Source organism: Manis pentadactyla, chromosome 11 (assembly GCF_030020395.1).
Source record: "Manis pentadactyla isolate mManPen7 chromosome 11, mManPen7.hap1, whole genome shotgun sequence".
NCBI classification, from domain to species: Eukaryota; Metazoa; Chordata; class Mammalia; order Pholidota; family Manidae; genus Manis; species Manis pentadactyla.
This window is the reverse complement of record NC_080029.1, coordinates 99,825,169-99,837,475: the sequence shown is the minus strand read 5'-3', so window position 1 is coordinate 99,837,475 and position 12,307 is coordinate 99,825,169. Positions and strand designations below refer to the sequence as shown.

General features: G+C 37.6%; 1 protein-coding gene across 4 annotated transcripts in view; it reads right to left on the bottom strand.

Moving 5' to 3' along the window:
* AP4E1 (adaptor related protein complex 4 subunit epsilon 1) overlaps positions 1 to 7,685 on the bottom strand; it is a 64,977-nt gene extending 57,292 nt beyond the window's left edge. For 3 of the 4 annotated variants that reach the window (XM_036917788.2, XM_036917791.2, XM_036917789.2), the window contains exons 1-3: positions 7,448 to 7,685; positions 5,604 to 5,675; positions 3,849 to 3,972 (exon numbers count right to left, since the gene is read on the bottom strand). In XM_036917788.2, coding sequence (XP_036773683.2) covers positions 3,849 to 3,972; positions 5,604 to 5,675; positions 7,448 to 7,597 — 346 coding nt within the window. In that variant the 5' untranslated portion in view covers positions 7,598 to 7,685. Of the gene's footprint in view, positions 1 to 3,848; positions 3,973 to 5,603; positions 5,676 to 7,447 lie in introns of those variants that run through there. The other variant, XM_036917792.2, reaches the window with a different exon arrangement.
* Positions 7,686 to 12,307: the final 4,622 nt, after the last annotated feature.

Below are 12,307 nucleotides of genomic sequence, written 5' to 3'. Positions count from 1 at the left end.
AATTTGAGGGGAAAAGTCTCATTAGCTGCTAAAATTTAACTTTTCCCAAGAAGTTAAACATAACAATAATATATTCCAAAATTTAAGTGTCAAAGATACCAATGACAGGTAAACGTAAAAACAAGCTACAAAATATGTAGTTCAAAAACTTTAGCAAGGAAGATTTCAGGTGTTTTTTATTCCAAAATCTTTCAAAATTATATATTTCACAGGATATGCCTGAAATGGAAAAGAGGCTCCACGTATCAATTTAAAGTTCTATAAATGACATTAGGAATATATGCCTCTATCTTCTGTGCAAATCTCAAAACAATTAATCAAAACATTTCTAACACTTTCTAGAATAATCTATATAGCCTTCTTTCCCTTTGTGTAAGAAAGAGTATGTGAATGTGTACCCACGCATTTGCTTGTTTTGCAAAAAGAAACAATGGGAAGATTAATCAGAAACTAATGAAAATAGTTACCGACAGACATTGTTAAGGAGCAATCTGGGTAGGGGCTAGAGATGAAAGTAAGACTTCTCTGATTATATCTTTTTAAAAGATATCACAATAAAATGACTCTTAAGGTCTCCTTTAATAAGCCTCCGTAACTATGAAATAACACATGCACAAGGCTATTCACTGTTATAAGAACAAAAAATAAAAACCAACCCATATATACCAATAGGGAACTGGCTGAAAACATATAGTTATTCAGAAACTACTAGTTACTACAGTTAATAGTGAGTTCTATTTGTATTTATTGAATGAGCTACCGATTACCAACCCATGCGATGTAAATCATATATTAAGCCATAAACAATCCCTTATTTTCTCCATTTGAAGATACACTATTGAATGAATAATAGTTGTTGAGGAAAGAAACACTGTCTACCACACTAAATGCACTCATTGATTTGAATAAGCATTTATTTTAATATTATTAAAACATTAAAAAGTACATCTTAAGATTGAGGAAATACATTAATATTAAGAAAAATGCCATGTGGCTGGAATCTAAATGCTCCATGTCATTTTCCTATCACCCTTCACACTGATGACATTTATTTTAGCATAGGTCAAGGACATTATAAGCCTCATCTTGTTTAATCCTTGCAACTCTATGAGGTCAGTATTCTTATAATCCCCAATAAAATAATGAGAGACGCAAAAAGGCAACTGCCCAAGGTCCACAGCTATTATATGGTGGAGCCAGGACTCAACCCCAACAGCAGGAGTTAGTTCATGTTTTTAACTCCTATGCTGTCCTGTCTCTCCATACAGTCTATCTAGGGGCCCTAATCCCTGACTCCCATTGTCATTGTTTTTCATTCCTCTCAGTTCACTCAGCCCTTTCACTAGGGATCCTAATGTTAACTATCCTCATCATTATCCAGCATCCACACTGTCTGTATCTGTTGGGGAACATGGGAAAACTATTAGAAACTTCCTATTCTCACAACCAAGAAGTAGCAGTGTGACCCATTGCAGTATGTTCACTGAAGGTCCAAAAGGCAGAACCATTACTCCCACAATCCTGAGAGAAAAAAGCACTACCAAAGCTAAGAAAGAGATGAGTAAAACCCTGGAGAGCATTTAAAGTGGAGCCTAAGTCTTACCAGTTGCTGAAACTTGTCTGGCTAAGGTAACACCCATACCCAAGTCACCAGTATCAAGGTACAAGATGATCAAAAACTTAAGACCATCTCAATGAAACCTTAATTCTATGTTACAAAAGAATATCCTGTTTTGATAATCCAGAAACAGGAAGAAAGATATTCAGTGACTCAAAACTGAAAAAGGTTTCAGGAAAACAAAGAACTACGATTATGAAGTATATTTAATGTGACTAAGGGCAAAATATACGGTAAGAATATAGGCATTGACTCATAGAAATTTGGGTTCACACTCCAGCTCTACCATTTATCAGCTCTATGATTTTAGGCAAGTGACTTAATCCTTCTCAGCCTCAGCTTCCTCCTCTGTAAAATGAAATACTATCTCACAACATAAAGCACCTAACATAATGCCTAACTTAATGGGTACTGAAATTTATTTATTCAAAAATATTCATATAAAAAACAAGAAGGTATTCATCATAAAAAGCACCAAAGCTAACCTTAGAAATCTCAGGACAGTGGATGAGGCAATAGTACTAGAGTGAAGACATATAAATGGTTTACACGCTTTCTTGAAAAAACAACTTCCACTCATAGCACACATAAAGAACATCTGATACTTGCAGATAAATGTCTCTCTAGTTGGCAAAAATATTTTCCCAAGGAAGATCATGAACCTCAATAACAATGATTCTTCAGGTCTCCTTTAAAATAAGCCTCCATAACTATGAAATAATACATGTACAAGGTTATTCATTATTTATAAGAGCAAAAAATAAAAAACCCATATGTTCACCCATAAAGGACCTGACTGAAAAAACTATGGTACATTCATCCACCCAATGAAAATTATGCAACTGTATAAAAGTTATCAAGTGTCAAAACAAGGTATAAAATAATGTATACAGCATGCTGTCTCTTGTTTAAGAAAGAGTATGTGAATGTGTACCCATGCATTTGCTTGTTTTCCAGAAAAAAACAATAGAAAGATTAATCAAAAACTAATTAAAACAGTTATCTACAGGGGTAAGGTACAAATTGCATAGGAGCTACAGATGAAAGTGAAGACTTCTCTGATTACATCTTTTTATAAGATCTAATTTTGAACCATGTTAATGCTTTACATGTTTTTTAAATTAAATTTAATTTAATTTAAAAATTACATGGAAGTCTAAGAAGCAGAATATATCAATAGTTGTACAAAATAACTATACCACCATCCATCTAATATTTACTATCTATTGTTTTCAAAATGTCCTACCTTTAGGAGTCTTAGAATTAGTTTGGGAGCTAAGACTTAATATATGAAAAGATATAATAACAGATGGTAGGAGCCACCTGAGTAATCACAGAAGAGTTAAAACTTGACTTGGAATATGGAAAGGGAAAGACAGAGAACATTCTACTTGGAGGGAAGATTACAACAAATCTAGAAGACAGAGGGTATTTTGGATAGAGTGAGGTTCAACAGGCAGAATATTGTGCACATATAGACTTGGAATCTTTACCAAGGTATCTCCCACCCCAACTCCATCTGACAGTACAGGTTAATATGACTTGTGAAGAATGTTGGTCCTTGTAACATGATACTATCAACTCCTTTGAATAAAGAATATGTTCCACTGCTATGTTAGTCTAAAATGATTGCTTCTTGAGATTCTGATATAAAATTGAACCTATGAACAGAAAATTTAAAGTCCCTGATAAGATTTTTACTAATAGCCCTTAAGGTTGATTACAGAGATGAAAATTTTTAAAAGATACCTCTAATCTTCATAGCTAACATTTGTGAAACTGAAAACAGGATTTAAAATGACTCAGGTCAATTTCAGTTTTTATCCTATAAAAATAATATTTGTTTAATTCATCATTAAACTGATGAAGTTAGACAGGCTTTTTAAAATCAGTTTTACTAAGGTATGATTTACATACAAGAGAATTCACCCACCTTATGAACTTTTAAGCGTATATAGCTCAATGAGTTTGACAAATATATATATATATATAGTCATCTAACCACCATCAAAAGAGGCAATTTTTAATCTTCTCCATAATTCCAAAATGCTATGGATCAGGAAAACAAATTTCATTCATAGTTTTTGAGTTTCTGAAGTGTTACCTTTTAAAGCTTTAGAAATTCCAAGACAATATTCTAAAAACATACTAAATACCTGCACTTCATTTTATATAGTAGCTGGAACTTTAAGGGTATAATTAAGTATTAAAGTCTTAAACACATACGTACCTACTCTTTTTTCTAAAAGGTTTCCTTGTTGTGCCAACTTGATTGCATGTATATAGCCAAAGGAAGCATCATATCCGAGCATTTCACAATATATAAGTCTCACCATACATTCCTTCATCATTTTCTGAAAAGCAAAATATATGTAGAGTAACTATACACATAAATAGAATGTTTTGATTTTTTCTATTATGTTGTACTTTTTAACAGGGGAATTCTTTAATCCTGGCACTGAATAGCATATATTATAAATTAATCACCTGAAGTCAGATTTTATAAGTAAAAGTTGCTCCCAAACTTAACGACCAACAATATTTATTTTAGTAAAATATTTTAAAGAATATTTAATGTTGCATTCATATACATATACACACACACATATGTATAATATACACATGTGTATATTATATACAAGCAAATATGAAGAGTTTAAAAAGAAGTCAGAGGAAAATCTTAGGGGAATAAGATTTAATTCAGGTCACTTGTGTTTAAAGCGATAGAAGAAAATTCATTAGCACATTAATTATGACTACTAAAAACTGAGAAAACAAGCTTAAAAGATACTGGAAGCCTTTCTTCAAAGGTTTCTACGTCAATTAGGAGTCAAAGTGTTCATTGAAGCCAGAAAGTATCAACCCTGGTTTTCTAACAGTTTACCTCAGAGTTTTTCAAAAGTCATTATGAACTTCATTTAAGTAAAATTATGTCATAAACTTTGTTATTCTCTTATTTTTGGAGAAGAAAGTACATTCCCCAATGTAGGAATTCATTTTATAATTTCTTTGTCATCCAACCTCTCTACACCACCACCTAATGGGACAGACCACTCTGCCCAGAGTTGGACAGCCACAATATAAAATCTTCCTTCCAAACTCTGGCTTCCTAACTTCTACTATTTATCTTGGCTATTCCCTACATCAGATTTATGCCTCATAGCAGGACAAATTATATTTACTGATGCCAATTACAGAAAATGGAAGTGAAAGAAAATAAAAACAGAGAAACCATTTCAGCTTAACATTTCTACCAAGTTCGATGATTTTACACATACACACATGTATACATATCTATACACACAAACATATATACATGTAAATACATCAGATTATGTTTTGGGTTTCATTTGTCCACATACTATTATGTTCACAAAAGAAATACATTCTCTCAGACTTTGTAAGTGTTATTCATGTACATGATCATGTATTCATGCAAAATGAGCACCCCAATATTTTTATTAGAAGGAAAACATTCCCACAATGACTTACACACAAAAGGCACTTACTAAATATTTGTTAAGTAAATGTTGCTTGGAAAACTTCATTGTATGTTAACTACATGAGAATTAAAAGAAAAAAAACTAGGTTTTATGTAGTGACATTCCTCCAGCATCCCACATGTAGTGGCTTCTCATTAAATAGTTGCTGAATGAATGCTATTTGAAAAATCAAATTATACATCCTATCCTTTTCCCAGTACACAACATTCAACAGTAAGATCAGCACTGGAGTCCCAGAGGTACTGCCACATTTATGAAATTATCATCATTTGGCACTGAATTGACATCAGTAAAGCAAGTCTTGCTCTAGGGCAACCAGTCAGTAATAAAATAAAATTCATATTTGACTTGCTACCACCCATAACTGATTTGGACTACGATAAGTCAGATTTTAGCAAGTGATCAATTAGATGCCACCATCAAGTCCATAGTGGGCCAAATTTCAAATTCAAAATATGCTGGCACTGCCTATGCAAACTTACCAGTGTTGTCGTAGGAGCAGAAACAGTTGCTTTCAGATTACTCAGCTCCTGCTGGATTAATTTCTCTTCCTCCTGAAAAGGTGAAAATAATTAAATGCATGAGTAACTGTCTTTTTCAACTGTAACTTTTTTAAAGGGAAAAAAAATGTTATCTATAGTACTTTAACAAAAAAGAAACATTATTTTAAAGGGGAGTTATAAAAATGATGTGCTTAAGATTTGCCTAAAGGCATTTCTCCAACTCTCAGAACCATTCCTGGAGAGAATAAATATTTCCAGGCTAACCCATTATTCCCTTTTCTTAGCTCAGTTACTAACCTGTTAAGGACAGGTTAGCAGAAAATGGTTTTTTATGAAAATTAATGGAGAGAGTAGAAAAGATATCCTTCATGTACTGGTCCAGGATGATTCCCACACCTTTCTCTTCAAAGTAAAAAGTCTTCATGGGATAGAGAATTAGGGTAAAAAGGCAGAAACAGAAATCTGTTTTTTTTTCTTAAACTATATTCTTCTTCTCTACCCCATCTTATTCCTCACATCCCTTCCCTCATTTCCTGTCTTTCTCTCACAAAATAAATACGCCAATGTGGTCACTTTTACTGTTTGCATTGTATTTCACTCTAAGCTCTTGAATATTGGCCTCACTTTTGGTTAACCTAATGCTATCTTTAAATTACACATTGAATGAGCGGATGTCCATTCAGTGGCTAATCAAGAAACACTAGTGAAATACTGCCACATTCAGATACTCTATATACAGTTTCAAACTGCAGTTTAAGACCAAAAACACTTATTTTGTTTCATCCAACATCTCATAAAAGTTACCAAAGGACAAAACATTCAGACAAACAATATTAAGTCCACAAATGATTTCTGAATGTGAAGCAGAAATATAGCATCCAGTATAGCATCACCTTAATTCAGTTTAAAAAGAACATTTTATTCCCTCTGAGCACGTTCCTTCTTTCTTTGTCTTCTCTTCTCTCCTGGCACTTACATTTCATTGCATATTGCTTATACTTGTCTTCAGCCCAAGTGAATGACCAATTCCTTGAGAAAAGGAAAGGCGTTTTTACTCTGTTTCTCAGTGTCTACCACATAACCTCTTCCATAAATATCTTTGAACGAATTATAACTTAACACACGATCTTTTTTAAAGATATAAACTAAGCTTTGAATCAGTATCTCACATAATCCGTGTGAGATAACTAACCAAAAGTCTGTAGGAACTAAGTCACTTTCTTTAGTGCTCATTTTCAAAGCTGAGGCAGACTTACTCAGCAATTTGGGGAGAAGTATGCTTTTTCTCTACCTAACTCGTCGGTTCTAACCTAAGAAACTCAAGTTCCCTAAAGATACTCAACAACAGGTTCAGATGGCAGGGTCTGCTCCAGGGTGTGACATGTTGCAGCTGAAAAAACTGGGGAGAGAAAAGAACTGAAGGAGCAGGAAAAGAAACTTTGCAGAAGATGAACAATGCTGACACTTCCACCACACTTGATATTTTCACACGCTTGATACCTCAATTATAAATATAACCTATGAAATATGCATTGGTAATTTTCCACTCCAGCATTCAGAAAACACACGGAGGCTCAAAGATCAAAGAGATTCGCCCCAGATACTAACGAGTCAGTGTCAGGGCCAACTGTGCACACCCGGCCTCCCAGTTGTCAGTCGGGTAGAAAGTGACGCGAGAAGTCGGACCAAGGCCGGACCCACACGCGCGCAGGCCCCGAGCCTCCCTGGAGGGGCTACCCCCTAAGGCTGGCCTCCAGACCCGGGCCTCCCAGCGCGCGGGCCTCCTCGGGGCGCCCCGACCTCCCGGCCCAGCGGGCACCTACGTGCTTGGAGGTGAGCGAGGTGATGCCGCGGACGAGGCCCCCCAGACGCGAGGAAAAGGGCGCTTTGGCGGCCGCGGGTCCCCCAGCCGAATGGTTCTGCAGGAAGAGTCCCGGCAGCGCCGTCAGCGTCTTCTCCACGATGTCGCTCATCGCCGCCGCCGCCCGCCCTGCGGTCTCCACCCGACCTCATGCCCGGGCCCTGCTCCGCAGCCGGCCCGGCCTCCGTAGGCACTTCCTGTTTGTTTGAAGAAGAAATCTTTATTCGCGTCCCTCGTGGACAAGCACAGTGTTGTTCTCGAGAGAGGCCGCGAGAGGGCGCGAGACTCCGCTGGGGGAACCGCTAGTCCAGCTTGCGCGCAGAGGTTGACCGCGTGTGGAGAAATTGGACCTGACGCTCCCGGTTTCGATGGCAACCCCCGGATCCCGCGCATTTCTGGATCCTCCTGAGGGAGCAGCTCAGGCCCGTCCCTCTTGCCCTTCTTCCTCCAAGCTTTCCCTTTCGCCGCCTCTGCGCCGCCCAAGCCGGCCTCGGCAGGTGCACACTCCTGGCCACCGCTCATGGTCTGCGGGACCACGAGCAATCCGCCTGCCTCCGTCCACGGCACCCCGAGGGACGGAGTAGACGTGGGTCCCCGGCGCCACGCGCGGCCCCGGCGGTGCTGGAGACCCTGGTGGTGTGGGGTGATCATCCTGCCGGGTACAGGGCCCGCCAGGTACGGGGCACTGGAGTCCGCCGTGTCTTCCCATCCACCCCTCTCCTCCTGGGATTTGAAGAGGCCGAGGTCGGGCGGCCACCCCGCGGCCCCAGCCCACTCCTACTCGGCAGGTAGAAGGGTCACTGACCTGGAGCGGACTTCACCGGCCTGTCAGAAAAGGCTCGGCCTCCCTGCCCTACCCTCTCACAGCGCTCCAGTCTTTTCCATGTTAGAACTGATCACAGTTGCCACTACACAAACATTTATCTCCTTCCAGCGAGGATCTCTCATTCACTATTACCCCAGCTTCTACCTAGATCAGAATCTAGTACACTGGTTCGCAAAATGGGGTCTCGCGATTTCTGAGGGCTCCTTCAAGGGGGTCCACGAAGTCAAATTATACTCGTAATACTTAAATGCCATTTGCCGTTTTCACTTTCATCCTCTCAGGAATATACAGACATGTTTTCCAAAGGATGGATGACAACATTGCTCTATTGACTGATGAAATACGTGCTTGAGTTTTCTAGGATCTTCTAAGGTATAGGCTATAAATGTGCATTTTTAGAAATTAACTCAGTTTGTCCTCAGTACTTCGAGTGTGCTCTTACAAGCTATCTTCATTTACACCTAATATCTATAACCTCATTAATCATCCTATAAAAGATGTTTTGAAGTCCCTAAATTGTCCTTGCAGCTTTGCAGAAACACAGGAAGAAAGTCTATTTTGTTGAGTTGTTTTGCTAGAATATATTTTAATTTATTGAAAACTTTTCTAAATATTTAAATATTACCTAAAACTGGTATTTTTTAAGAATTTAATATTTTATTCTAAATTAAAATTTTGTTCATAGCTTTTCTTTAATTTTAGGATTTTTCACTGACAAAAGGGAGATTAGAAGAGTTGCTTTATTAACTCTCCCACATCTAAAGATGCTGAAAAAATATGAATTGACATCAATATCAGAGGATTCTCTGACTCAGGTAAAGTGAAGAATCTTGGTGAAACTGTAATTAAGAAAATATGACAAAAGCTTCTTTTCTTTGGCTTTAGAGATATTAATAATTCACCTTATTTGACTTAACAGAACATTTTCAGGCATTACTATGGTACCAGTTAAGTTGAGGCACCAGTTTGAGACCAATCATGGAGTTGAAAGGAAAGGTGTGGATAAAATGAAAGTTCCTGTGGCCAGGATTCTCACCTGGCCCTGGTTAGCTAGCTCACTAGGCATGTGTGGGCAATGCGTCATTATCGACTCTATATAGAGAGCCCTGCCCAGTGCTCTGGGCACCACGGTGGCATGGCTGCAAAACTGCAGGAGAGCAGAGCAGAGGCCCAGAGGACAGCTGTGCAGGCCGAGAGGCCCAGAGGCAAACACCAGCTCGCTAAATGCAGACTTGCTCTGAGTGAACGACGTTTCAGTCACTGACCTGCCATCATTGAAATAAAGTTGGCTATAACCCTTTCACCCCAAGAATGTTCTACTGTCATTTCTTTGGTCACCTTGACTCCATAGTGAACTTGCCCCAGGCTGAAATCCATTGGCAAGACAAAAGAGAATTGAATATTTTAAACATGATAAGCTCTTTAACAGCCAAAGCTTTTTTGTTACCACTTTTCAAACTAGAAATGAAAAACCCACTGAAGCATTTTAAAGGTTAAATTACTGTATTGCTGGTCTGAGAAGGGTGTGTGATGGCTGAGAGACTAATAAAGTCTTTATGTTACTGAGTGAAGAATGCCTGCTAGATGAAAAGTCAAAGAAATCACTCTATTGACTGATGAAATGCATGCTTGAGTTTTTTAGGCTCTTCTAAAAAGTAGTGATACTTACCGCTACAAAAAGCAGTGACTCACCAAATTAGAAATTTAGTTGCAAACATAAAGACTGAGTTAACATCTCATTTACAGAATTACACTGCTTTTAAAATGAACAAGAACTCTAATGATAAATGTAGCTAGACTCATTGCTCTGCTTGTATCTAATGTTAGCATTATCCAGTGTTAGCATTAACTAATTCTTGCAGAAGATATTTTATATGAATACTTGGCAATAAACACAAGTGGTGCAGAAATAAAGCACTGAACAATTTTTTTTAAATCTCATAGTTTATCCTGGAACAACTGTGTGATATTTGCAATGGTATAAAAGCAATACTGGGCAAAACTGCTGGCGGCTTGGCACAAACCAAGGCAGAGGCTGCAAGCTACTCCTCATCACCACACATTCACATTAAAAGAGGGGAGAAAGAGCCAGTTTCCCATAAGGATATCTTTAATGAAGCAGTAAGAAATCTTAATTTTATTAAATCTCGACCACTGAGGACATTTCTTTTACATAGATGGTGTGTGGCAAAATGGGAAGTATACATAAAAATTGTGATACACGACCAAGATATCTCAAGGAAAAGCACTAAAAAAAGATAAACCAGCTGATTTTTCTGCACGGAACACAATTTTCAATTGAAATAATGATCAACAAGCAGTAGTTTTCTTGAGAATGAATAGGGATTCTGTCACTTCAGGAAAATAACCAGTAGTATCTGTTGCCCCTGATAAAATTTGAGCTTTCAAGTGAAAATTAGAATTTTGAAAAATATGTATCTACCACTAGGAATTTGATAATTTCCCATATGCAAGAACTGTTCGATAAGATTGGTGGTGATATTAATTTTGATATTGTCTAAATGTGTCAACATTTGGAAGATCTCAGTGCCTGATGTTATATATAAAATTATGCACAAACTAAAGAGCCATTAAAAGTATAGATGTATGATTTTAATGTAACCACGCAGGAAGAGTACACTGATATTTTCAAATTCCACATTGCAACAGACCTTTAAGCAACTACTTCATGTTGAGTTTTTGTGTTGTTTCAAAGAGGAATGTCCACAATTTTTTGAAAAGGCTGTTAAAATACTCTTTTTCCCAAACTGCCTATCTGTGTGAGACCAGGTTTTCTTCAAAAACTTCTAGCAAAATAACAACCCTGTGGTAGGCTGTTAATGTCTCCCAAGTACATGTCCATGTTCTAATCTTTTGAACTTGTGAATGTTACCTTAGATAGTAAAACTTGTGCAGATGTGATTGTTAAGGATCGTGTGATAAAGAGATTATCCTGGATTTATCCCAGTGGGTCCTAAATGCTATCAAAATGTCCTTATAAGAGAGAGGCAGAAAGCTACTATCTAGCGTACACAAAAGAGAAGAAAATGTGAGATAGAAACAGATGGGAACGATTGAAACCCTCCGAAGCTGAAGAGGCAAGGGACACACTTTCCAAGAGCCTCCAGAGGGAGCGCTTCCCTGCCCACACCTTGATTTCACTCCCATGAAACTGATGTTAACTTCTGGCCTCCAGAACTGTAAGGAAATACATTTCTGTTGTTTTGAGCCACCAACTTTCTGGTAATTTGTCACAGCAGCCCAGAAAACAAGTATAAACCCCAAAGCAACAAATTAAATGCAGAGCCAGGTGTAAGAATCGAGCTATTTTATATTAAGCCTGACAGTAAAAATATTTGCAAAATTGTAAGACAATGTGATTTATGCCACTAATTTATTTGTTTTTCGTTTTTTGAAAATGTCGATAACATGTAATGAGTATATTGTTGCTATTTTAAAATCAAGTAATAGCTTAACATTTTTCTCCATTTTACTTTCTAATACAGTAAATATCTATAGATATAACCCATATAAACAAAAGTTTTGGAGGTCCTTCATAATTTTTTTCTTTTCTTTATTGAAGCATAGTTGATATACAATTTTACATTGGTTTCAAGTATTCAACACAGTGGTTCAACAGTTACCCATATTATTAAATTCTTACCCCGATTAGTGCAATTACTGTCAACACAGGAAGATGTTACAGAATCATTGGCTATATTCTCCATGCTTTGCTACCATGCCTATGGCCAGCTTATATTATGATTGAGAATTTTTGTGCCCTTTTATCCCCTGACCCTCTTCCACTCACCCACCCCAACCCCTCCTCCATGGTAACCACCAGTCACTTCTCAGTGTCTATGAGCCTACTGCTATTTTGTTCATTTTTCTTGCTTTGTTTTTATATTCCACAAATAAGTGAAATTATATGGTACTTGCCTTTCTCCACCTGGCTTATTTCACTTAGCATAGTACCCTCTAGGTCTATCCATACTG